We start from the raw sequence: 26454 nt of genomic DNA on the forward strand, positions 1-26454 counted from the left end.
AGAAAACCAAGGTTGTCAAACCAGTCTGCATCTGAAAGCTTATTTCTACCTTATTAAGCTTATTCATAAGCATTTCTGATCATGCTTAACTTTTCATCACTATGTGCTGCTTTTACGCGACATGCCTGTGCATGTGTGGTATTTTATCTTCCTGGTGTTTCCTCGATGAAATGGGCGGAGAGAACAAAACACAGCCAGAGAGCATTTGAAGCCACACAACACGAGCGTGGAGACAATTCTTCCTCTGCAGATTTTGAAGGCACCGTAAGTTTCCCTTCTTTCTACCTTTAAGCTTTTATAGATTATTGATTAAACAGAAAAACACATAAATTCTTGTTGAGTAAACAATAAAACCTGAAGCTCAGTCACAAAGCGTCAGTTTCTGTTGGGCGCTGCTCACACACAAACACTCAGGAGGAAGTGCTCGTGCACGCTGCTGTTATTTGCAGGTTCAGTCGGTTTTCTGCAGCTGGAACTCATAAATCCATGTTATGCAAATCTTCTGTTATAACAATGTAAGTAATGTTAACATCTCTGTTTATCATCTCAACTGTAGCTTTAAGTTTAAGCATTGATGTTAGATGTGCAACCCTGACTCGTTGAGATTATTCTGTTTACCAAGAACAAGTTTGCACTCGTTGATGCGAACGTCTTCGCTCAGCAACACCTTTGTCACAGGCTAATTGGTCCATTGTTCTAATTTGTCATGATAACTACAGAACAACATGGTAAAGATCAGCACATCGATATATTGAACTAAACATGACTGGATTTATAAACAGACTTCAAACATTTCAGTAACACACACACAGTCCACACACCTCCTGCTTTTGCTTTCATTTCTAACATCAGATCTCCTTTTTTCACCAATCTTCTTCCTCTAACAAGATCCTCAGTCTGCCGCTGTTTCTTTTGTGGAGGCAAATCCATTCTGCGTTTCCTTCAAAGCGTCATTTCCACTTCAAAGCTGTGAAAATGTGTCAGATGAAGTTCCCTCTTTAAAAAGCGATGATGAAACTGTGGCACTTAGTGACTGAAACCCAAAACACATCATGTTTGTCTGCTGGAGAGACGGATCAGGGCGGCCTTCGTCGCTGTGATGTCATCAGCCTTTGAAGACTCTGTCAGGACAGTGACAGGAAGTGACCTCAGTCTAAAGGTCATTTGTGGAGCTGAGCTGATGCACAGCATCAACATGTTACTGCAGCTGAAAAGTAACAAACTCAGATTAAACAGTTCAAACAAGTCGAAGGCGTTCCTACATCAGGGAGCAAAGACGAACTCCACACACACTGACACCTCTGCAGTGACACGTTCAACACAATAACATGATGCAGGTATGACGCTGACCTTTGACCTCAAACCCAGAAACAAACATCACTGATGTGTCAGTGTACAGGGACTGTTATCATAAATGTGTGTTCGTCACATTAATCTCAGCTCAGATGTTTTATTTTAGCTGGAGGCTCAAACAGAGCAGGGAGCTCATAAAATATAAAAGCAGAATTCAAAGAGCTTTTAATAACTCAACACGATGCTTCAAAGTTAAAGGAGCTGGACTGATGTTCGTGCACATCAGAAGCTTCAAATATACAAAAAAATGTTATAAAAAGGTAGCAGGAGGTCAAAGGTCAGAGCTCCTGTGTGTCTGAGGGCGGCTTCACGCTGGAGAAGGATGAAGGAGTCTGACCTGAGCCAGTGTTTGACATGAACACATCAGCACTGCTGTCAGTGAGCCTAACGACAGCCGTTAGCATCATTTCAGTGTTTCTGTGATAAAAACACTTCCTGTCACTGTGGTGGTCACAGTGACATCATGCAGTTTGTGTTTTGACCTCCAGAAAACCAGGAGACATAAATCACCTTTGGACAACCTGCCAGAGATTTGGGAGTTTCCCACGTGCACCTGAATGCAGCACTGACAGTTTCTAACGGTAACATTACACAACCCTGTGGGTGTTTCCTTCCTGCTCAAACTTTACTTTCTCTTTCCTGAACTACCCGTTTCTGCTGACTGATCGTCTCCGTGTGAAGCTCCGTGTGAAGGTAACCTTAGCAGTCTCTAATGTTTCCTGGCTAACATCAGCTGTGTGCAGCTTAGTTCCAGCACACATCTGCCGCTCCATAGTTCACGGTAACGGACTCACAGCTGGACCAACAGGCTGTTGGTTAAGGACGTGTGCTAAACACACATCCTTCTTTCAGTGTGGGCGTGACTTTGTCTTAAAACACACATTTAATGTCCTGTTTGTAGTTCGAAGGAAAAACGACTCCATGATGAGTCAGTTTGAATGTTTTCAGTGATGATCTGCAGTGAATGTCATGGTCCTGAGTCTGAGGACTCAGTGTTTTGTGTTTCTTTATGCTTTTGTTCATTCCGAGTGTGTATTCTGTTGTGATTTTGCCATTTGTTAGGTTTCTGTTCTTTGCCTGCCTGCTCCCACTTCTCTGTGTTCCCTCTGTCTGTCCATGGTGTTATTGTGTCTGCTCATGAGTCTGCCTGTCAAGTTCAGTGTCCTGTCTGGTTCTCTGTGTCTGTTAGTTTCCTGTTTTCTTCTGAAGGTTCATGTCTGATGTGAGTGTGTTCAGTTTACATTTCCCCTGTCCCGTCAGCTCTGATTTCTCCCAGCTGTGTTGCCCTCCTGTCTCTCATCCCCTGATTACTGGTGTGTGTATTTAAGCCCTGTGTGTTCTCCTGCCTGTTGCCGCTTCGTCTGTGTTACTTCGTGTCAGTCTGCGTTACCCTGTGTTCCACAGTGTCCTGTTCCTCGTCTGCGTCTCTCTGCTTCTCATCCCGTTGTCATATGCTCCCAGGTCTGTTATTTTTAGTTCTCCCAGTTTAGGTGTCTTTAGTTATTTGTTATGCCCCACTGTTTGTTTGCCACTACACCTCTGTAAATAAAACCACCGGTATCTCATCCACTGCCTGCATCTTGGGTCCTTCTTCCAACTCCACACGGCTCGCTTCGGCAGCCGTGACAGTACGAACCGTCCACTATGGACCCAGCAGCATTCAATCCGCCCAAGGAGCTCCGGGAGGACATTATTTACTCAGTAGACAAATTAATTAACTTATGGCTGGAGCATGAGGGGAGAGAATTCCGACAAGGCATAGCTGTTCGGCTACAGCGCTTACTTTCTGGTCTCCCCTGGTTGCTCAGCTCACTTCACCCGCTCACACAGAATTTTGTTCTGAACGAGCTTCATCTTCTCCCCCTTGCTACCACCCACCCTGCAACTCATGCTTCACTCCCTGACCCGACCGAGAGCGTCCTGCCCGGCCCGTCGGTCCAGCCTTCAAATGGGAAACAGCACTCGCGCCGTCGACGCCCCTCGCCACAGTCGGACCCCAGGATATCAGAGCGGCCGACTGTGGTGAGTAAAAAGGATAACAGCTCCAATTTGAACTTTGAGAGTTTTTCTTCTGGGGTTGTTCGGGGTGTGTCAGTGGGAGCTAATTCGCTAAGCCTACCTACCTTCGTGGTAACCGATCTCTCCCAGGTTGGCATTTTTAAGACTTCAGTGAAAGCAAAGGGCTGTTCTTCTGTTTCTTCTGAACCTGTTAAACCCGTGTCAGCTAACCCAGGGTCTGCTAAAACTGTGGCATATATCCCAGAGACAATTAACACCAGCTCTGATAATACCAGGACTGTTTATTCATTTGAACTGCAACCTGAAGCTCAGTTAGCCGCCCGGCCTGAAGCTCAGTTAGCCGCCCGGCCTGAAGCTCAGTTAGCCGCCCGGCCTGAAGCTCAGTTAGCCGCCCGGCCTGAAGCTCAGTCTCCAACTTCACCACCGTTGTCATCACAACCATTATGTCCGTCACCTTCAGTTCAGCCTCCTGTTCAGCAGCCACCAGCCCTGCATCCTGTGTCAGTTGCTCCACCTGTAAAACAATACAAGTCAATTCTACCCGAAAGACACTGTTCCTCGCCCATCCATTCCAAGCAGAGAGACAAATCTAATAATAATGTCAACAGTCCTCAAAGGCTGGCCGGTTCTGAGACTGAGATGCACTCCAGGGCCTCCCCAGAGGCTGGGTTTCAGCCCCCATCAGACTCTGGACCCCTGGAGTTTAAGAAGCCAGCTGAGGACTGCACCCGGCTGTCGCTGCCTGAGCAGGGTCAATGCTCTGCGCAGCTGCAGGCCGCTATGTGTTTGCCAGAGGCCCGTGTGCCTGCTGGTCCTGTCCTGTGCCTGCCAGAGGCCCGTGTGCCTGCTGGTCCTGTCCTGTGCCTGCCAGAGGCCCGTGTGCCTGCTGGTCCTGATCTGTTCCTGCCAGAGGTCCCCGCGCCTGCTGGTTTTGTCCTGTGCGTTCCAGGGGCCCCTGTGCCCACTGTTCCTGAGACTGTTCTCGCTGGAGGGCCCGAGGAGCCCGCCCAGCTTCCTGCCTCGTCAGCTGGAGGGTCCGAGGAGCCCGCCCAGCTTCCTGTCTCGTCAGCTGGAGGGCCCGAGGAGCCCGTCCAGCCACCAGCTGCTCCACCAGCAGCCTCATCCACGCTTGCAGCAGCAGTTTCATCCATGCTGCCGCCTGCTGCAGCGCCTTCGTCTGCTGCATCCTCGCCTGGTCCAGCTTCAGCATCATCCTCGCCTGGTCCAGCTTCAGCATCCTCATCAGCTGCTTCGCCTGGCCCAGCTTCAGCATCATCCTCGCCAGCTGCTTCGCCTGGCCCAGCTTCAGCATCATCCTCGCCAGCTGCTTCGCCTGGCCCAGCTTCAGCATCCTCATCAGCTGCTTCGCCTGGCCCAGCTTCAGCATCCTCATCAGCTGCTTCGCCTGGCCCAGCTTCAGCATCATCCTCGCCTGGCCCAGCTTCAGCATCCTCATCAGCTGCTTCGCCTGGCCCAGCTTCAGCATCATCCTCGCCTGGCCCAGCTTCAGCATCATCCTCGCCTGGCCCAGCTTCAGCATCCTCATCAGCTGCTTCGCCCGGCCCAGCTTCAGCATCCTCAACAGCTGCTTCGCCCGGTCCAGCCTCGCCCGGTCCAGCCTCGCCTGGTCCAGCCTCCGCGTCTTCATCCTCATCAGCCTCGCCTGGTCCAGCCTCCGCGTCTTCATCCTCATCAGCCTCGCCTGGTCCAGCCTCCGTGTCTTCATTCTCATCTGCAGTGGCCTCCTCTTCAGCTTCCCCACCTTCGTTTGGCCCAGCCTCTGCATCAGCTTCGCCTGGTTCAGCCTCCGCATTCGCTTCAGCGTCGCCTGGCCCAGCTTCGGCTTCAGCCTCTGCCTCGTCTGGTCCAACCTCCGCTTCGCCTGGTGCTGCAGGGGCCACGCAGCCTTCGGGTCCCCTACTACCACCTCCACATCGTCGGTCATCTGCCAGGCCGCTTGTTGGGCATCATCACCACCGTGGCCGCCCTCCGGACTTCTGTTGCCACCCCCGCCTTCTGAGTGGACGACCTCCTACATGCCGCCACTGCCCTCCGCGTGGCCGGCCCCCAGACCTGCAGTTGCGCCACCGTTGCCGTCCACACGGTCGGCCCTTGGACCTGCTTCCGCGCCGCCGTTGCCGTCCGCACGGTCGGCCCCCGGACCTGCCCCCGCGCCGCCGTTGCCGTCCTCACGGTCGGCCCCCGGACCTGCCCCACACGGCTCGCTTCGGCAGCCGTGACAGTGAAGACTTTTTCAGTACAGGGTGAAGTTTGTGGTTCAGGTTTTAGCAGCTCTGCAAGTGGAAGGTTTGAATCCTGTTTTAAGGACTGATGTAAATTTCTTGCCGATGGGCATTGTTCCCTCTAAGCTGCGCCCTGTGCGCAATTGCGCACTGCTGGCACGGTCTCTGCGTTGCGCACAGAAAATCTGCGTTGCGCACAAAAAAGAAAAAATCTAACCTGAATTGAAATTAAAATGAATACTTTAACAATCATGTTTTGCAGTGTTAGTCAGTGACTGACTGCTCCTGTATGGGATTAGAACGATGCCACCTTATCCCGTAGTCCAGCCAATGATGCGATTCACATTCATATATACAGTGGGGCAAAAAAGTATTTAGTCAAATTCAAATCAAATTCAAATTTTATTTGTCACGTACACAGTCATACACAGTACGATATGTAGTGAAATGCTTGGACAACTGCTCGTGACCTAAAGAAAACAAAAAAGGAAAAGGCTATGAATAAGAATAAGTCAGCCACCGATTGTGCAAGTTCCCCCACTTAAAATGATGACAGAGGTCAGTAATTTGCACCAGAGGTACACTTCAACTGTGAGAGACAGAATGTGAAAAAAAATCCATGAATCCACATGGTAGGATTTGTAAAGAATTTATTCGTAAATCAGGGTGGAAAATAAGTATTTGGTCAATAACAAAAATACAACTCAATACTTTGTAACATAACCTTTGTTGGCAATAACAGAGGTCAAACGTTTACTATAGGTCTTTACCAGGTTTGCACACACAGTAGCTGGTATTTTGGCCCATTCCTCCATGCAGATCTTCTCGAGAGCAGTGATGTTTTGGGGCTGTCGCCGAGCAACACGGACTTTCAACTCCCGCCACAGATTTTCTATGGGGTTGAGGTCTGGAGACTGGCTAGGCCACTCCAGGACTTTCAAATGCTTCTTACGGAGCCACTCCTTTGTTGCCCGGGCGGTGTGTTTTGGATCATTGTCATGTTGGAAGACCCAGCCTCGTTTCATCTTCAAAGTTCTCACTGATGGAAGGAGGTTTTGGCTCAAAATCTCACGATACATGGCCCCATTCATTCTGTCCTTAACACTGATCAGTCGTCCTGTCCCCTTGGCAGAAAAACAGCCCCATAGTATGATGTTTCCACCCCCATGCTTCACAGTAGGTATGGTGTTCTTGGGATGCAACTCAGTATTCTTCTTCCTCCAAACACGACGAGTTGAGTTTATACCAAAAAGTTCTACTTTGGTTTCATCTGACCACATGACATTCTCCCAATCCTCTGCTGTATCATCCATGTGCTCTCTGGCAAACTTCAGACGGGCCTGTACATGCACTGGCTTCAGCAGCGGAACACGTCTGGCACTGCGGGATTTGATTCCCTGCCGTTGTAGTGTGTTACTGATGGTGACCTTTGTTACTTTGGTCCCAGCTCTCTACAGGTCATTCACCAGGTCCCCCCGTGTGGTTCTGGGATCTTTGCTCACCGTTCTCATGATCATTTGACCCCACGGGATGAGATCTTGTGTGGAGCCCCAGATCGAGGGAGATTATCAGTGGTCTTGTATGTCTTCCATTTTCTGATGATTGCTCCCACAGTTGATTTTTTTCACACCAAGCTGCTTGCCTATTGTAGATTCACTCTTCCCAGTCTGGTGCAGGTCTACAATACTTTTCCTGGTGTCCTTCGAAAGCTCTTTGGTCTTGGCCATGGCGGAGTTTGGAGTCTGACTGTTTGAGGCTGTGGACAGGTGTCTTTTATACAGATGATGAGTTCAAACAGGTGCCATTCATACAGGTAACGAGTGGGGGACAGAAAAGCTTCTTACAGAAGACGTTACAGGTCTGTGAGAGACAGAGATTTTCCATGTTTGAGGTGACCAAATACTTATTTTCCACCCTGATTTACGAATAAATTCTTTACAAATCCTACCATGTGGATTCATGGATTTTTTTTTCACATTCTGTCTCTCACAGTTGAAGTGTACCTCTGGTGCAAATTACTGACCTCTGTCATCATTTTAAGTGGGGGAACTTGCACAATCGGTGGCTGACTAAATACTTTTTTGCCCCACTGTACGGAGTAGTGATGTGTCGGTTGCGAACGAAATGTGTCAGAGCCGGATCTTTGACGTGAACGACGGGAGCCGGTGTTGTGCTTTGCGCTGGGCAGAGGGGGGAGGGGCGGTAGTTACAGTCAGTACCACAGGAACAGAGCGGGAGGGAGAGAGAGAGAGAGCCAGGGACAACAACGTCACATTAGAAAGGTATAGTAATCATCCACAATTATTTTCAGTTGCAGATGATGGGATTTCCGACTCTTTTTAGAGAGCCGGCTCTTCAGGTTGTTTTGTTGCTTTAATTAATTTATTATTAACAATAATATAAAATTATGCACAAAAGGAATTATAATGTAAAAAAAAAAAAGAAGTCGGTTGTATTTATATATGTTTATATATAAATATATGCGGTGGCCCCTAGAGACAAAACACGTTCAAACTGCAAAACACATTTCTAGCATGAACTGAACTTCCAAAGCAGAGCTACTAGATCACTTAAATTACACAATTGAAAGCATGAAAGCACATGTGTATTGTTTGTGTATTTATACACAAGCACCCATATATATTCAAATAAGTTTAAAAAAAAAGTTAATTTACCTGTTACTACCACACACCAAATCTGGTTGTTGGTACTTGCTGGCTTGTGTAGCCACGAGGTAACAAAAGCTCAACACTGCCCCCTAGCATCCTGGAGCACTGCTGTTGTGTTTTGTACGTGCTTCTGAGTTGCTGATGGGTTCCTGTGTTCTAAAGGTTGTTGCTCCTCACAGATCACAGTGTTTTCAGCCTTTGGTCAGTTTTTGCTGTCAGAACTTTCTTGATGTGATAGATGTGCAGCTGCAAACAAAAATTCAAAATTCAAATTCAAATTTTATTTGTCACGTACACAGTCATACACAGTACGATATGCAGTGAAATGCTTGGACAACTGCTCGTGACCTAAAGAAAACAAAAAAGGAAAAGGCTATGAATAAGATGGGAAATAAATATGAAAAATTAAAAAGGGAAATAAATATGAAAAATTAAAAAGGGTAAATTTTACTAGGAAGGAATAAAATATAAATTAAGGTTAAAAAGGAAATAACTGTACAACACAAATTAGAATGAAGGGTAAATTTAACTGGGAAAGAATAAGATAAAATATATAAATTAAAGTTGAAAATAAAATAACTGTACAACAAAATACACAATATAGAACTATATAAGAATGTATGAAGAAATATAAATAAATATATACACAATAACAGCAGCTGTACAAATATTAACTGGAAATGAAGAATATAATGTCCAGTGTTGTGCAATCCACATTATGTCTTCTGCAGTGCAAATATGCTTAAAGTGATTTAAGTGATGAAGTGAAAACAATGTCCAGAATGTCCAGTGTGTGTGTAAGAACTGTATGTGTGGGTCAGTACTGTGTGGTGGTGTGATTGAGAGACCGTATCGTGCTGCTGTAAATGATTGTGTACTTTATTCTTTCCATACGTGCCAGTGCAACTCCGACTCAGTTTGATCGTCTGTCTCTGAACATTTACAGTTTTTATCAAATGAAAGGAAACAGGAAACACAGTGCAGTGAACGCTCTGCACAAGAACAACATTCAGTTTATTTCTGTAATGTGAACGTTATTTTTCCTCTCATTAACATGATACTGTCATAAGTACATTAATTAATAACAATGTTGATAAACTGTGGTTGTAGAAGTCTGTACAGTCTCTAAGAATAACGCTGCTTGTTGCTGTTATTATTGATCCCTTATTGATATGTGATGGTCAGTCCTACAACTACAGCAGATACCTCGTATTATCTGCACTCAGATGGAGCAGATCAACACATCAGACACGACCTCTGCAGCTCTCAGCTGATGTGCACATGAATGATTGTGTTTCCTCTGCAGGTGAAGGTAGAAAGTGTGTGTGAGCTGATTTGGATTGAGCAGCATGGATCAGTGTGAGGACAGAGAGGAGGGAGCCCCTCCCTCTAAAAGAGCCAGAGAGAGCCAGACCAAAGCTCAGAGGTGAGATGACCATCTCTAACTGTCCATGACTCCATGTCACAGCTCAGCACTCACATCTCTGCTCCATCATTATTCACAGGAACCCACCTGGACCTCCACCCAGAGAGCGTGACAAGTCTAAAAGCCCTCCCATAGAAGACCTGCCTGTGTCTGCTGCAGAGAGGTGAGCTGTTAGTAACATGAACTCTGTGCTGTCAGTTTGTTGTCTGATGTAAGTGATGATGATCTTTTTGCTTCGTGGTTTTTAAAATGATCTAAAATGTCTCAAAGGACACACAGGCTCAGCTGTAACTGTCATTTTTATCTGGTTTGAAGCCACATTTTGACAGAATTGGCTGTTTTTAACTATTTATTTTAAGAAGTTGTGGAAATTTAGACATCAGACATCTGGATCCTGAACTGTTATAGAAACAAATGCTAGCAGTGGGTAGTTTGACTTTAGCCTCGTGGCTAAACTGACCAAAACCAGCATGCCCACTGCCAACACTAGTTTGGAGTTTCCTTCTGCTCATGCTCAGCCTGCAATCCAGTTTGTCTTTAGGACGATGAAGGTATCCTAATCTTCATCAGCTTCTGTAGCTGCAAATTAAAAAAAATGTTTCCTCCCTAACAGGACCCATGGGAGTCCAGCTGGACTTGAAGCTGGACCCAGCTGTGTGTCCTTCAAGAGTGACTGGTCTAGACGTCAGCTCATTAATTTTAAAGTCCAGCAGGTGTCTGCTGCAGAGAGGTGAGCGGCTAGTAACATCAACTCTTTGAGAGCTGATTTAACTGCTTGGTGTTGTTGAATGTTGTTATACCTCCTCGTTTATCTGTTTGTGTAAGGTTTGTGGTGGGAGTAAGAGGACTGGGTAGATCTGGTGGACTCTGTACATTTCCATTTGTTTTCTGTTAAAAACACTAAGTAAGCAGGTTGGTGCCACCTATGCAGTGTTTTTCATCTTATGAATATTAAGATTTTTCTGTGTTTTTGTTTCGATTTTAAGAGTAGAGCTCTGCCAGGTTAGGGTTAGTAGGTCTGACATTCAGCTGCAAATCATTCCAGTGTGGGCTGAAGGCCATCACTCGATGAAGCCAACAGAACCACATCATCTGTGAAAACCAGAGAGGATATTCTGAGACCACCCAAGTGAAAGCCTCGTGGCAATTCTGAACAGAACCGGTGACAAAGGGCAGCCCTGACAGAGTCCATCACCCACTGGGAAAGAGTGCAACTTACTGGTCCTCCTTCTTAAAGATGGGAACCACCACAGTCTGTCAATCTAGAGACACTGCTCCTGATAACCACGCAACATTGTAGAGATGAGTCAACCAACACAGCGCTAGAACGTCCAGAGTCTTCAGGAACTCAGAACGAACCTCTCTTGAAGGTCTGCTGGAGGTGTTAGTTGAAGATCTCACGGATATATCGACAAAACATTGAGAAACTAAAAACTATAGAGCATCTCATTCATTTAAAAACAAAGTTTATTGTTTTAATTACAAGAAACCTTCCCACACTGTAACTGACTGACCCATTTTAAAACTAAATAAAGCAGGAGGCCCAAACCATTGCACATACTGGTTCTGTATAGCACAAACGTTCTGCTACCAAATGACACCTGAGCATCCTGACTCAGGGTTTGAACGATTCATCCCATCGTCTGATCCAAACCATATTGTTAACGTTAATACAGGAACCTCTCTGTGGTTTGTTTATGACAAAACTGTGAGATTTCAACCTCTTGGATATGAATGTGGTTGTTTACCAGGACACAGATGAGTCAGAGACAGTTAGCAGCTCTGTATTCGTGTCCAACATGATGATCCAAAAAATGGTGAAGTTTGAGAGACATAATTATCTACTTCAAGTATCCGGTCTTTAAGTGATGACGTGACGAATCCTACTTCCGGGCCTAAAGTAGTCTGCGTTTAATATGGCTTTTGTGTTGTTAACATGTTTAATGTTTTGTATTTTCTTCTATTTAATCTCAAAAAGCTCCTAAAACAGTCAGTGATCACTGTTGACCTCCCTCGGCTTTTATTACCGCTAATCATTTATTTAAGCTCAGTTTTTAAAACCTTAGGATGTAACTACAGCCCAGCCCATGCAGCAGTATATGAATGACTAACCTCGTATTGTGGATGGATTATCTCAGTTGTTCTCCTGGCTGAAGTTTGGTCCTTTTACAGCATCCTGCCATGCGATTACATTTGTTCCTGACCACCGAGAACACTCACGTTAACTTTTATTGAGTGGAAAAAAAGTTAGCTTGTTTATATTATGGTAACATAGCTGTGTCGCTAGCGGTCACATAGCACATCATTACATACCAGCTAGCCAAACTTCAGTAACCCTACAAACGTCACTGCTGTTTAGTTTTCTTTCTTCATTTATGTTGGAAGTGATAACAGAGCTGTACGTTTTAATTTGTTTCCAAAATCTCTCAGTCAGGAAATGCTATATTGTATTTAGATAGAAGCTAGCGAGCTAACTTCCTGCTAACTTCTAACTCCGTTAAATGTCATAAATTCCGTTTTCATGGATGCCTGGATGTTAAACTCAATTGTTACACCTGGTAGAGCAGAACGCTGATCATTTTATTAAAGATGAAAGACTTTAGACAGTTTTTCAACTCTCAGTAATGCCATAGTGATCGTTTGATATATGGACCTGCAGCGGAGTTTAGACCCAGACACGGCTAGTGACGTCAGACTTAACGACCGGATGGTCGTTGAGCTGAGAGAGGAATTAATCATATCTTAGACGATTGATTGTTATTTAACTATTTCATTATGTTTTCTTTACAACTGTCATCCAAAGAGAATTTGTTAGCAGCTGATGTTGGCTTTTAGTTGGGAAAATTAAAGTAATAAGAAACTAAGCTGAGCTGTTGATTTTTAGTACGATCAGCTGAAATCATAGCCATATACGACTAAGAGCAGTCATCTAAATAAATGTCTTTGTCAAAATATCACTGGCTGAATTGATGATAATTCCTCCACAGAGTGGACCAGGAGAGCTCAGAGGTTCAACGTGGTCAGACTGCCCATCAAACACAGCTGGACTCCATATTTATGGTCTGTACATGTACAACAACTACTTTTACATCTATTCTGTTCACAGTCATCTCCATGCTGCTCTTTGTAGACCAGCGGGGTGTCAGTGTGTCCAACATGGATCTGATGTTTGGCTCCATGATTTCAGTCTGATTGGCTCATTCATAAAGTATTCTGTTCTAGTTGCTGGAGGACAACATCATCACGTTTGTGAAGAACGAGCTGAAGAAGATCCAGAAGCTTCTGAGTCCAGATTACCCAGAATGCTTAGAGAGTCAGAGGGAGGATGATGAGAAGAGCAGAAGCAGAGAGGCATTTGTGAAGATCACAGTGGACTTCTTGAGGAGACTGAATGAGGAGGAGCTGGCTGACCGTCTGCTGCGCAGTAAGAAACAGATAAAGATTAGAGCTGGTTAATGAATGCTAAATTAACTAATATCTTGCAGATGGACAACATGCATGTGTACTTAATAAATTCTTGACTGAGATTTAATTAATTTGTTTTTTAGAAATTCCCACTGAAGGTTATGAACATCATTTCAAGTCTGCACTGAAGAAGAAGTTCCAGTGTGTGTTTGAGGGCATCGCTAAAGCAGGAAACCCGACCCTTCTGAATCAGATCTACACAGAGCTCTACATCACAGAGGGAGGGACTGCAGAGGTCAATGATGAACATGAGGTCAGACAGATGGAAACAGCATCCAGGAAACCAGACAGACCAGAAACAACCATCAGACAAGAAGACATCTTTAAAGCCTCACCTGGAAGAGATGAACCAATCAGAACTGTGCTGACAAAGGGAGTGGCTGGCATTGGGAAAACTGTCCTAACACAGAAGTTCACCCTGGACTGGGCTGAAGGCAAAGCCAACCAGGACTTCCAGTTCATGTTTCCATTCACTTTCAGAGAGCTGAATGTGCTGAAAGAGGAAAAGTTCAGCTTGGTGGGACTTGTTCATCACTTCTTTACTGAAACCAAAGAAGCAGGAATCTGCAGCTTTGAAGACGTCCAGGTTGTGTTCATCTTTGATGGTCTGGATGAGTGTCGCCTTCCTCTGGACTTCCACAAAACTACAATCCTAACTGATGTTACAGAGTCCACCTCAGTGGATGTGCTGCTGATAAACCTCATCAGGGGGAAACTGCTTCCCTCTGCTCGCCTCTGGATAACCACTCGACCTGCAGCAGCCAATCAGATCCCTCCTGGGTTTGTTGACATGGTGACAGAAGTCAGAGGGTTCACTGACCCACAGAAGAATAAGTACTTCAGGAAGAGAATTGGAGATAAGAAGCAGTCCAGCAGGATCATCTCCCACATCAAGACTTCACGAAGCCTCCACATCATGTGCCACATCCCAGTCTTCTGCTGGATCACTGCTACAGTTCTGGAGGATGTGCTGGAAACCAGACAGGGAGGACAGCTGCCCAACACCCTGACTGAGATGTACATCCACTTCCTGGTGGTTCAGGCCAAAGTGAAGAAGGTCAAGTATGATGGAGGAGCTGAGACAGATCCACACTGGAGTCCAGAGAGCAGGAAGATGATGGAGTCTCTGGGAAAACTGGCTTTTGATCAGCTGCAGAAAGGAAACCTGATCTTCTATGAATCAGACCTGACAGAGTGTGGCATCGATATCAGAGCAGCCTCAGTGTACTCAGGAGTGTTCACACAGATCTTTAAAGAGGAGAGAGGACTGTACCAGGACAAGGTGTTCTGCTTCATCCATCTGAGTGTTCAGGAGTTTCTGGCTGCTCTTCATGTCCATCTGACCTTCATCAACTCTGGACTCAATCTGCTGGAAGAACAACAAACAACCTCCAAGAACTCTGACACAAGAGAATCTACAGAGAAAAACTTCTACCAAACTGCTGTGAACAAGGCCTTACAGAGCCCAAATGGACACCTGGACTTGTTCCTCCGCTTCCTCCTGGGTCTTTCACTGCAGACCAACCAGACCCTCCTACGAGGCCTGCTGACACAGACAGGAAGTAGCTCACAGACCAATCAGGAAATGATCCAGTACATCAAGAAGACACTCAGTGAGAATCTGTCTACAGAGAAAAGCATCAATCTGTTCCACTGTCTGAATGAATTAAATGATCGTTCTCTAGTGGAGGAGATCCAGCAGTCCTTGAGTTCAGGAAGTCTCTCCACAGATAAACTGTCTCCTGCTCAGTGGTCAGCTCTGGTCTTCATCTTACTGTCATCAGAAAAAGATCTGGATGTGTTTGACCTGAATAAATACTCTGCTTCAGAGGAGGCTCTTCTGAGACTGCTACCAGTGGTCAAAGCCTCCAACAGAGCTCTGTAAGTAAATATGTGGTCATTCCTTTTTGAATCTGTGAAATATTCAAAATAATTCAGCTGTCAAAGGTCCTCTCGAGCCTCTCGATTATCAAAGACATGTCTGTAAATTGCTGCATTCATCTTTCCCTGACTAGTCTCCTGGTTCCTGCTGCCATAAACCTTCCCCACAGCATCCTGATGCCACCACTTGTTCACCTGTAGAGATGGTATTGGCCAGGTGATGACCTTTAGCTGGTTTCCTTTAGACACGACATTTGGCATTCTGGCCAAAGAGTTCACATCAGATCTTTGGTCACCTCTCTATTTGCTCTGAAATGCTCTCTCAAAAATGGGACCGTATATAAACAAGCCTGTGCCTTTAAAAATCACAGCCAGTCAACTGGTGGACTCTATTCAACTTGTAGAAATATCTAACAAATGATCAGTGGAAACGGGATACACCTGAGCTTAATTTTGAGTGGCATGGTTGTGAATACTTGCTTATACTTGCTTATACGTTTTATTTATTTATTTTTTGGTTGTTTCATTTTAAATAAGTTTCTGAAAAATTTTCAAGCAGACTTTTTTTTTTTACTTTGTCACTATGGGTTGTAAACAGCACACGGCAGAACCAACCACAGTTTCACAGTTTGCATCCTGCTGTATTTAACACTTTTTCCCGGTTGCTGTACACACACAGTCAGCTGCAGCTCCACAGCTTGCAGCGTGAGCCGGGATTGCATATGCCGTACAGATGGGTCCATCTCCCCTACAGCGGCTCAGCGATAGGGAAGTGTGAGTTCAAGTGGCTACCCACGTATCCGTGGCGCTGGTGACGGGGGCCACCCATGTGGCAATTGCAGATGTAAGCAGAGGCTCCCACGTGGCTTGGCAGGTGGCCGGCATGCAGGACCACTTGGCGTGCTGACCTCAGGACACCACTAGACCGGCCAGCATGGTGACCTCAGGAGTAGCACGACCCTTGCACGCTTCGACCTCCACCACCTGCTTTAGATGCCCCTCGCAGCGCCTCCTCGACCTCCACCTCTGGCTGGAGAGGCCCCTCGCAGTGCCTCTGGCCGGTCCGTGAAGACACACCAGTCGCTCTGCGGCCCTCCTCTGGGGCCATGACGGGTGCAGGCCCCTGCCGGCCAACAGCCGCTCCCACCCAAGGAGTGGGTGATGGGTGCGCTGACAGGCTGCATCCTGGCTGGTTTCACCCTGGAGGCCAGAACAGGCGCTGTGCAGTTGAGGGTCATAGGTGGGGGTGGCGGGGGTGACGGCCAGGAACTAATCTGAGCTGCTAGACTCATGATTCGCTGCATCCGGCACTCGGATCAGTTTTGTAGTTCTTCCCACGGGTGGCGAGACACCGCCGCCTGCTCTCACTGCGTGGCCACTAGCTCGGCCACTTTTTGGGCCAGCTCCTTCCCTGGCTGGCCCGGTCTTGGGTCTGCCACGCCCCCTCCTGGGTTTTGGCGCCACTGTAAACATCACACGGCAGACCCAACCACAGTTTCATGCTTTTCAGCATGCTGCTTTCTTTAACAGCCCAACACATACCAACAACAACAATCTAATGACTAACAGCACAGCCTTTTAAGCCAGCAAGGCATGATTGGTGTGATTCATTTTGGAATGAGGCTCTAACATGACAACGTGGAGAAAACTGAACTGCTGTGAATACTTTCTGCATGCATTCTAGATCTGATCCTTCAGCCTCATCTCCGAGATTTGCTAGCCTCGTGTTTTTCACTCACAATGTTGTCTTCAAGGACAGGAGTTTTGTTCTTTATATCAATTACACATACTTTAGTTAGCTAATCATAGCTCAGTTTATAACTCGCCTTCAGTGTAGTCTGTTATCTCCTTTTTCATTTCTGCTATGAACTTTCCAACAAGTGTGATCATACCAGAAGCTTACTGACCAAAAGCATCTGGTGGAGGTGCAACACTTAAGTGTCCCTTAGAAGAGATTTGTTTGGGCCAAGAAAGTGACCAATAGTGCCTTCTGTTTATGCCAACAGGTATATTTAGACAGAGCTTGATTTGTGTTTTCACAAAGAAAATTTAAAATGTTTTATTAGATTTGTTTTAACTCAAATTTTAGAGTATTTTCTTAACCATGAATTGGGCTGTCTAGGTTCAGCATTTACAGTAATTTAATCTTATCACAAATCTTGCTTTTCAGATTGAGTGGCTGCAACCTTTCAGGGAGAAGCTGTGAAGTTCTGTCTGCTCTCAACTTCCAGTCCTCTAGTCTCCGAGAGCTGGACCTGAGTAACAATGACCTGTGGGATTCAGGAGTGAGGCTTTTCTCTGCAGGACTGAAAAATCCACATTGTAAACTGGAATTTCTCAGGTCAGGAATCAGCCATAAAACATTAAATTGTATTAATATTTAAACAGCTACCCATCATATAATTGTCAAATTATTTTTGTTTAACCTTTTGCATAGTGTTAGACTCTGGGTACTGTAGACTTTTTTCATATTTCATATTTTTGCATGTTTAAAAAGGGAATTCATTCACCGTCCATTTAGAGAATTTAGGGCTATTTTGTGCTTGTGATATACGAATTCCCTTTCATTGCTATGAATGATAGATTAAGGAAAAACTGCAGGAAATGCAAAAAAGACCTTGAGACATTGAGAATAGTTACAAGTACCTGGGAATCCCACAGGCAAATGTGGCTTCCAGGAAAGCTGCAACCACAAGTTCTGAGCAGTCAGCCGAATGGGAAGAACAAGATCTGGACAATCAATACCTATGCCCTTCCCCACTGGTGAGATCATCAGTTGGCTAAAGGAGGCGATAGAAAAAGCAGATGAAGACAGCCATAGTGATAGATGTAGCTGAGTGATAGTAATATGAGAAACCTGAAAAATACGACGGGCTGTGAGATGAGCTCAAAAAGATGTCGAGGGTGAAGGAAACAGTGGTTCTCTTGGTAACTGGAGCAGCGAGGGCAGTGACCTCCAAACTGGGCGAGTGGCTCCAGCAGATCCCAGGAATGACGTCTGAGATCTGCGTCCAGAAGAGTGCAGTCCTAGGAACAGCAAAGATACTGGGCAGAACCCTCATGGCCTTATCACTGTGAAAGACAAAGCTGGCACCGCTGATTAACAATGGGCAAAAAAATCCAACTAATTATATCTCATTATGTGTTCTCAATTGCTGCTGCTATAAATAAAGCTAACATTAACTGAATGCGTGGAATGGGTGCGTGGCATTCAAGCTCAAACAAAAGAAAAAAACAACAACACAGCAACAACAAAAAAGTGTTCACACGTTGTTCTGTCTGCAGTCTGTCAGGCTGTCTGATCACAGAGGAAGGCTGTACGTCTCTGGCCTCAGCTCTGAGCTGCAACCCCTCCCATCTGAGAGAGCTGGACCTGAGTTACAATCATCCAGGAGACTCGGGAATGAAGCTGCTATCGGCTGGACTGAAGGATCCAGACTGGAGACTGGACACTCTCAGGTATGGAGAGAATGTCTGATAGAGGAGGATGAATTTTAATTTCCTCAGGGAATGATAGAGTTCTCTGATTCTCTCCCTTTCACATATATTCTACGTGTGAATCAAAGGAACATGTGTTTCGTTCAGCCTGCTATCCCACAGCTTCCCATCCAGTGTGATACTCAGCCTTTCAGCCTTAACTGGAGAGCAGTCTTCTGGTCGAGTCAGTGCTAAATCAGCTGTCGGCCTTCTTCACGTAGTTACTGGGTCTTACAGACAGACGCATCAAACAAACAGACATTTTATCTTCTAAAAGGATTCAGTGTTTCTTTTGATAATAAAAGCCTAAGCACCAAATGAGCAATACATATTTAGCCCTTCTACTTCTCAACATCTGGGGCTCCAACTTATCTCTCGACTCAGTCCTGAGTCCTCCTCACCCGACCCCAACCAGCAATGGCATCTGATAGTTTGGTGGCACGTGTTCGTCCTTTACTGCCGTTGTTATCAATCTGTTTATAAGAGTCCTCAAACATGAGATCTGACAACATCAATCCCAGAAAATTCTTTCATCTCATGTGACAGTTTCCATAATCCTTCCGGTGCCCTGGTAACTGACCCGTCCAGAGCTTTATAATTTGAAATATACATACAACAAGCCGACCCAAGCACTGGACGCACCCAATGTGTCCAATTTTTTGCCAAAAGCATAACTAAAGCTATCCTGATCTGGACTGTCATAACTGACGTTGACATCAACTTTTCTGATAGTCCAGCTATTGCATTCCTGGTCAGGTTAGCCAATTTCTGCACATTGTAATGAACATAATTAATACAGCTAAAATCCTTATTGGGTGTTATGCAAAGTACTATAGACTCAAACCCGTTAACTGTTGGGTTTGCCAATTTATATGTAAGTAAAGTGTACTTATTAAGCGCTTTTTGTAGACAGGCCGTCACAAAGAGCTGAACATGAAGGTAAAAATAAACAGAACGCTAAGTATCCAAACTCTCTGTGAATGGTACTCATGGGCAAGGCCCATTTAATCAATGGCCCTTGATCAGTGGTTGTTGATCAATGGGGATGAGAATTTGCATAATTATGATACTGACCTCCCAGCCCATTGTTCCTTCAGTGGGCTGGTTTCAGTCATTATGCAAATGTACTGTTTATAAGGTTGAAACCTGCAGTCAGCTGAGACTGAAGACGTCACCTGGATGATGACGAAACGTTTCTCCCACAAAACGCTATGTCCAGATGAACAGAATCAACTTTTGGAGATTTACTTACCTGGATGATTGAGAAATGCATCAAGAAGAACACTAAGTAACAAAACAGACAATATAAACAATACAAAAGGTTAAAGGTAAATAAAAAAGGTAAAAGAAATGAAAGCGATCAACAGAAGGCTTTGAATGAATTTTTATTCATCTGGAACTCCTTTCTGTATCCCTGTTGATTTATATGTGCTGAGAATTTTGTCTAATATGGACCGTCTATTCCAATTTTTGGACTGATGTACCTTTTGTCTTATAACTCTTACTGGCAGTCCCAACCTGACCATTGAGCAAGACACTGACCAGGCACTGGGCAATACCAAAACAAATCAGCCTTTATATCAAAGATCTGGAAGAATTTGGCCATAAAGTAAAATTCACGGTGCCGTCAGGGCGTACGTCCTCTACTTTGGTATCCAGATTTTGATATAAACAACAGGCTCTGCTTACCTTTATTTTGAAGGCTTTCTGTGAGCTGAACCGAAACCAGTTGAAAAACTCCGTCAGGGTCGCCACTTTGTTGTGTTCATTTTTCTTTCTTAAGGAAGGAGAACGACTATCTTTGGAAAGATTTTATTGGCTTCAGCAGTTGAAGTTACAAGTTATTGCGTGCTGGACCTCAATGTGAACACGCGGTCTGCTTCACAAATAGGATGGCCCTGTAAGCATGAAATGCAGTTTTATACCGCGATGTGGTGCTCCTACCGTCTCCCCTGCGGGTCTTCTCCACTCCGTCCATGTCTGACCTTGTCCTACCATCTGCTTCTTTCCTGGAAAAAAGGAAAAACACCTCCGTAGCCTAATCTTGTTGCACTAATATTATCCAGCAATTCTTAGCCTCTTATTTTCTACTGATTATCTAAATCTGGGACATTGTGTTCGGACTCTCTCAGCCCAGAAAAAATATCCCCCTGACTCTATAGGAGGAGGATTGAAGATCACTTTGCTGACAACGACCCCAGAAAAATGTGGCAGGGGATCAATCACATTACCAACTACAGAAGCAATAACCAGGCAACATCTAGGACTGATGCCTCACTGGCTGAGGATCTAAGCCGTTTCTTCGCCCGCTTTGAGACGACCAAGCCCTCAGCTGCCACACCACTTCCACCCGCCCCCAGCACTGGCACACTAACACTTAGGGAGCACCAAGTGAGGTGTGTTCTAAGGTCAGTGAATCCCAGGAAGGCGGCAGGTCCTGATGGAATACATGGAAAGGTTCTCAGAGCATGTGCTGACGAACTGACCGGAGTCTTCACTAAAATCTTCAACCTTTCCTTGTCATCAAACACCGTCCCGCCCTGCCTCAAAACCTCCACCATCATCCCCATCGCCAAGAAGACAGCTGTGGCCAGCCCAAATGACTACAGGCCTGTTGCACTTACGCCTGTAGTGATGAAGTGCTTTGAGAGACTGGTCTGTCAGCACATCAGGGCCGGTCTGCCTCCCACTCTGGACCCCCACCAATTTGCCTACAGGACAAATCGATCCACCGAGGACGCTATCACCATAGCGCTCCACACTGCGCTGAGTCACCTGGAGCACCGAGGAAGCTATGTGAGAATGCTCTTCCTGGACTTCAGCTCAGCATTCAATCATATCATCCCGGAGATCCTGGTCCAGAAACTGTCTCACCTGGGACTCTCCACCCCCATCTGCCTCTGGATCAAGGACTTCCTGACAAATAGACCACAGTCTGTCAGACTAGGCCCCCACCGGTCCAGCACCATTACACTCAGCACCGGGTCTCCACAAGGATGTGTTTTGAGTCCCCTCCTGTTTACGCTCTACACATCCGACTGCTCCCCTACCCATCTCTCAAACACCATCATAAAGTTCGCGGATGACACCACAGTGGTTGGACTCATCTCAAGGGGGGAGGAGTCGGACTACAGAGATGAGGTCAACAGACTGACTGAGTGGTGTTCAGTTAACAACCTCCAACTGAACACCACGAAAGCTAAAGAACTTATCTTGGACTTCAGGAAGGGCAGAGCAGACCCGGCCCCACTTTACATTCACGGGAGCTGTGTGGAGAGGGTACACTCCATGAGGTTTCTGGGCGTGCAGATATCTGATGACCTCTCCTGGACTGCAAATACTACAGCGGTGGTTAAAAAGGCCCAGCAGCGTCTCCACTTTCTGAGAGTGCTCAGGAGGAACAACCTGGAGGAGAGGCTGCTGGTGACATTTTACAGAGCCACCATAGAGAGCATCCTAACGTACGGCATAACAACATGGTATGCAGAGTGCTCAGCTGCGGACAGGAAAGTACTGCAGAGGGTCATCAACACAGCCCAGAAGATCACTGGCTGCTCTCTGCCCAGCCTGGAGGTCACTGCAAACTCTCGGTACCTCAGCAGAGCTGGCAATATCATCAAGGACCACTCTCACCCCAGCAACCAACTGTTTGAACTATTACCGTCAGGCTGACGGTACAGGTCACATAAAACCAGGACAAACAGATTCAGGGATAGCTTCTGTCCCAGAGCTATCACCGTAGTAAATAAGCACAAAAACAAGTGAACCTATTCCATACCGTCACTGTCATTATATTATGCTGCTATTCATACTGTCATTATATTAATGCTGCTATCCTGTATATATTGTACATACTATTGTTTGAGTACTTACGATTGTTTTTTTTGTACTTTTTATATTTTACATTTATATTTATTATTGAAATTTGCACCAAGGGAGTGGCACTCCAATTTCATTGTACTCTGTACAATGACAATAAAGGCTATTCTATTCTATTCTATTCTAACTCCACAATTGATGTGTAAGCATGTTTGCAAGCTCTACATGTCAGTCTTAATAATTCAATTTAAGAATATTGCTGAATTAATGCGTTTGGCCCTTATTACATGGAGTGCCACATTTGTATGAGCACAATAGGAATGTGTATAAACCATCAAGCAAAAGCAGCTTTATTTAATCATTTTCCATCCTAACACTATCAGTCTGTGTATGAGAGCCATGTAATGTCCATGTGTGCATGCTGACTGTGCTGCTCTGACCCCCCTCCTCCTTTCAGGGTTGAGCCTGCTGGAGAACAATGGTTGACACCAGGTCTGAGGAAGTGTAAGTGTGTTTTTAATGGGATTCATGAAAACAAAGCAGCACACATTCACATCTCTGATCCATCATCTGTTCAATCAATGAACAGATGATGGATCAATAACTGCAGCTGGATTGTTTTTGTTCTCTCCATCAGATTCCTGTCAACTTACAGTCGACACAAACACAGTGAACACAAACCTCCAACTGTCCGACAACAACAGGAAGGTGACACGTGTGGAGGAGGTTCAGTCGTATCCTGATCATCCAGACAGATTTGATGTTCGTCCCCAGCTGCTGTGCACAAATGGTCTGACTGGTCGCTGTTACTGGGAGGTTGAATGGGGAGGACTGGTTGATATATCAGTGAGTTACAGAAGAATCCGAAGGAAAGGAGAGACGTACAACTGTGTTTTTGGATACAACGATCAGTCCTGGAGTCTGAACTGCATTAAAGATGGTCCTGATGCTGTCTGTCACAATAACAATCGAGCATCCATCTCCTCCTCCTCCTCCTCCTCCTCCTCCTCTGTCTCTAACAGAGTAGCAGTGTATGTGGACTGTCCTGCTGGCACTCTGTCCTTCTACAGAGTCTCTGACACTCTGATCCACCTCCACACCTTCAACACCACATTCACTGATACTCTTTATCCTGGGTTTTGGTTAGAAAGTGGTGCCTCAGTGTGTCTGTGCTGAGTGTAAAGAGGGTCATCCTGTTAGAGAAACACTGACTGTTGAACAGTTCAGTCTGTACATGTCTGTCTCTTTCACTCACAAACAAATTTCAATTCTTTTTTTTATTTAGTTTATTGCACCTTTTTTCCAATTTATGTAGTTACTACGGACTTAATGCATACATATTATTACAATTTGGGATGTAATGGTTGTATTGATGTATAGCAACTTGAAAACTAACTTACCTTAAATATGTTTATTTGCAATCTCGAGATTTGCTGCAGCTTGAATTACTTTCTACTGAGTTGTAGCAGCGCATTTTCACGTGGTGTTCTCTGTGTGTTTGAACCAAGTTATGTAATATTTGCATAATTTGAGTTATTATATATTATGTCATGGACATGTATATGCATGCATGCATGCATGTGTAGGTTTATCATATTAGATATTGTTTGAGTTTATATTAGTTGAACCACTGCTGGTGTGACATATATTTAGTCTAATGGCAACATATGTTACTACAAACTGCTGGCAACACTGAGCATTGAGGTGACAATAAACTAGCTGACTGTGACAGCCTCTTGTCCTCCTTCCTGTATTCTGACCGATACACCATCTTGTTAGCAGCTGAACCTAAAAGAACCAGCCCTCGCCTACTACTTACATATGGTGTCCAATGTGTGCCAAAATTGGGCCGGGCTGGAAACACCTAAACATTTATTAAAAGTGCTATAATTTTTTTACTTTTTCACTTTAGAAACAGAAATCTTTGCACAGGTGATCTTTATATGTTCATTACTGAATTTCTGGATTAAAATCTGAACTAAAGCATATTTTTAAAAGGTTTTTATGCTGGAAAAAATAAATAAATTAGGTGAGGAAAAAATCTATTTAATGTTTCTGTGTTCCAGCCTCGGTAACTTTGACACAGTAACATCAGCTGCAATTTTTACATCTCTGATGAAATCTCACAATTTTATTTACACAGCGCCAAATCACACAAACAGTTGTCTCAAGGTGCTTTATATTGTAAGGTCGACCCTACAATAACACATACAGAGAAAAACCCAACAATCAATGACCCTCTATGAGCAATCAATAAAAAGTGTGATTAATGCAGAGAGGTCTATTAACACCTAGTGAGTGAGAAAGGCTGAAGGCTCTGCCTCCCATTCTACTTTAAATACTCTAGGAACAACAAGTAGGCCTGCAGAGCGAGAGCGAAGTGCTCTAATAGGGTGATATGGTACTACAAGGTCATTAAGATAAGATGGGGCCTGATTATTTAAGACCTTGTATGTGAGGAGCAGGATTTTGAATTCTGGATTTAACAGGAAGCCAAAACAGGAGAAACCTGCTCTCTCTTTCTAGTCCCTGTCAGGACTCTTGCTGCAGCATTTTGGATCAGCTGAAGGCTTTTCAGTGAGTTTTTAGGACTTCCTGATAATAATGAATTACAGTCGTCCAGCCTGGAAGTAATAAATGCATGAACTAGTTTTTCAGCGTCACTCTGAGACAGGATATTTCTAATTTTAGAGATGTTGCGCAAATGGAAGAAAGCAGTCTTACATATTTGTTTAATATGTGCGTTGAAGGACATGTCCTGGTCAAAAATGACTCCAGGGTTCCTCACAGCGTTACTGGAGGCCAAGGTAATGCCACCCAGAGTAAGAATCTGCTTAGATACCATATTTCTAAGCTTTTCAGGGCCGAGTACAATAACCTCAGTTTGATCTGAATTAAGAAGCAGAAAGTTAGCGGCCATCCAGGTCTTTATGTCTTTAAGACATTCCTGCAGTTTAACTCATTGGTGTGTGTTATCTGGCTTCATGGACAGATAGAGCTGGGTGTCATCTGCATAGCAGTGTAAATGTATGCTATGTCTTCTAATGATGCTGCCTAAGGGAAGCATGTATAATGTAAACAGAATTGGTCCTAGCACTGAACCCTGTGGAACTCCATAATTAACCTCAGTGTGTGAAGAGGACTCTCCATTTACATGCACAAACTGGAGTCTATTAGATAGATATGATACAAACCCCTGCAGTGCGTATAAGCACATTGTGCGCTATCGGTCCTGCGTGCTGCACAACAACATTCAATAGTTAATATTTACTGTTATTTACACTTAGCTAGATTAATGCTTTGCTGCTATTTCTTTTATGTTGCTCTGTTTTTTTGGTTGTTTTCTCTTCTTTTTCCTCTCAACAGGTGACTCGGGAGATTTTTCTTCTTTTTAATAATAATAATAATAATAAATTTTATTTATGAGCGCCTTTCAAGTCACCCAAGGACACTTTACAATAGGATAAAACACTTAGTAAAACAATGGCAGAATAAGAACAATAAAATACAAGCACAAGATAAAATGAACAAACAGTGGATTCACAGTGAATATGCAGATTTGAACAGATGAGTTTTGAGTTGGGATTTAAACTGGGGGAGAGAACCAATATTTCTTATTTCAGGGGGCAGAGAGTTCCACAGCCTGGGAGCAGAGCAGCTGAAAGCTCTGCTTCCCATGGTGGTGAGGCGGAAGGAAGGTACAGTAAGCTGGATAGAAGAAGAAGAACGAAGTGAACGGGCAGAACAAGTGGTGGTTAACAGGTCAGAAAGGTAAGAAGGAGCGAGGTTATGAATGGCCTCTTCCCCTCTGTTCTTCTTTTCTGTGGAGCAGGGAAATTATTTTACTGCTATTGTTAAATAATCATCATTATTACCATTGCATTAATAATATAATCTGGAGTTTATATTGCATTCAGGGGTTGAACAGTGTGTGTCTTTCAGAAAGGCTAAAAGTAACAGGACAGGAAACAGGCTTGGAGAGTTTTGCAGAAGTGAAAGTTATTTTGAGCAGCAGGCTAAGACGAGGCTTTAACAATGTAACAGATAGCTTTAAGATGGCCTTAAGATGTTATGCATACAGTTATTATGTTAATTTTGTATT

General features: G+C 44.7%; 1 protein-coding gene and 1 pseudogene across 3 annotated transcripts; both read left to right on the forward strand.

The window, feature by feature from the left end:
- The first annotated feature begins 161 nt into the window (after positions 1-161).
- Positions 162-24080, forward strand: LOC147328625 (NLR family CARD domain-containing protein 3-like). Of its 3 annotated transcripts, none has more exons than XM_086297140.1 (11): positions 162-264; positions 9591-9710; positions 9790-9873; positions 10324-10440; positions 12698-12770; positions 12933-13134; positions 13259-15056; positions 17227-17397; positions 18342-18515; positions 22810-22856; positions 22990-24080. In XM_086297140.1, exons 2-11 carry the CDS (start codon positions 9634-9636, stop codon positions 23526-23528), a joined length of 3282 nt encoding a protein of 1093 aa, XP_086153266.1. In that variant the 5' UTR covers positions 162-264; positions 9591-9633; the 3' UTR covers positions 23529-24080. The 3 variants fall into 3 exon arrangements, with proteins under 3 accessions (XP_086153266.1, XP_086153267.1, XP_086153268.1); XM_086297141.1 differs by lacking the exon at positions 162-264 and adding an exon at positions 1949-2046; XM_086297142.1 differs by lacking the exon at positions 162-264 and adding an exon at positions 1952-2134.
- On the forward strand, positions 4012-5392 carry LOC147328626 (uncharacterized; annotated as a pseudogene).
- Positions 24081-26454: the final 2374 nt, after the last annotated feature.

Source organism: Aulonocara sp. 'chitande type north' Nkhata Bay, linkage group LG6 (assembly GCF_057382095.1).
Source record: "Aulonocara sp. 'chitande type north' Nkhata Bay isolate Kocher_YH1m ecotype deep benthic linkage group LG6, A_spYH_male_GT1.1, whole genome shotgun sequence".
NCBI lineage: Eukaryota > Metazoa > Chordata > Actinopteri > Cichliformes > Cichlidae > Aulonocara > Aulonocara sp. 'chitande type north' Nkhata Bay.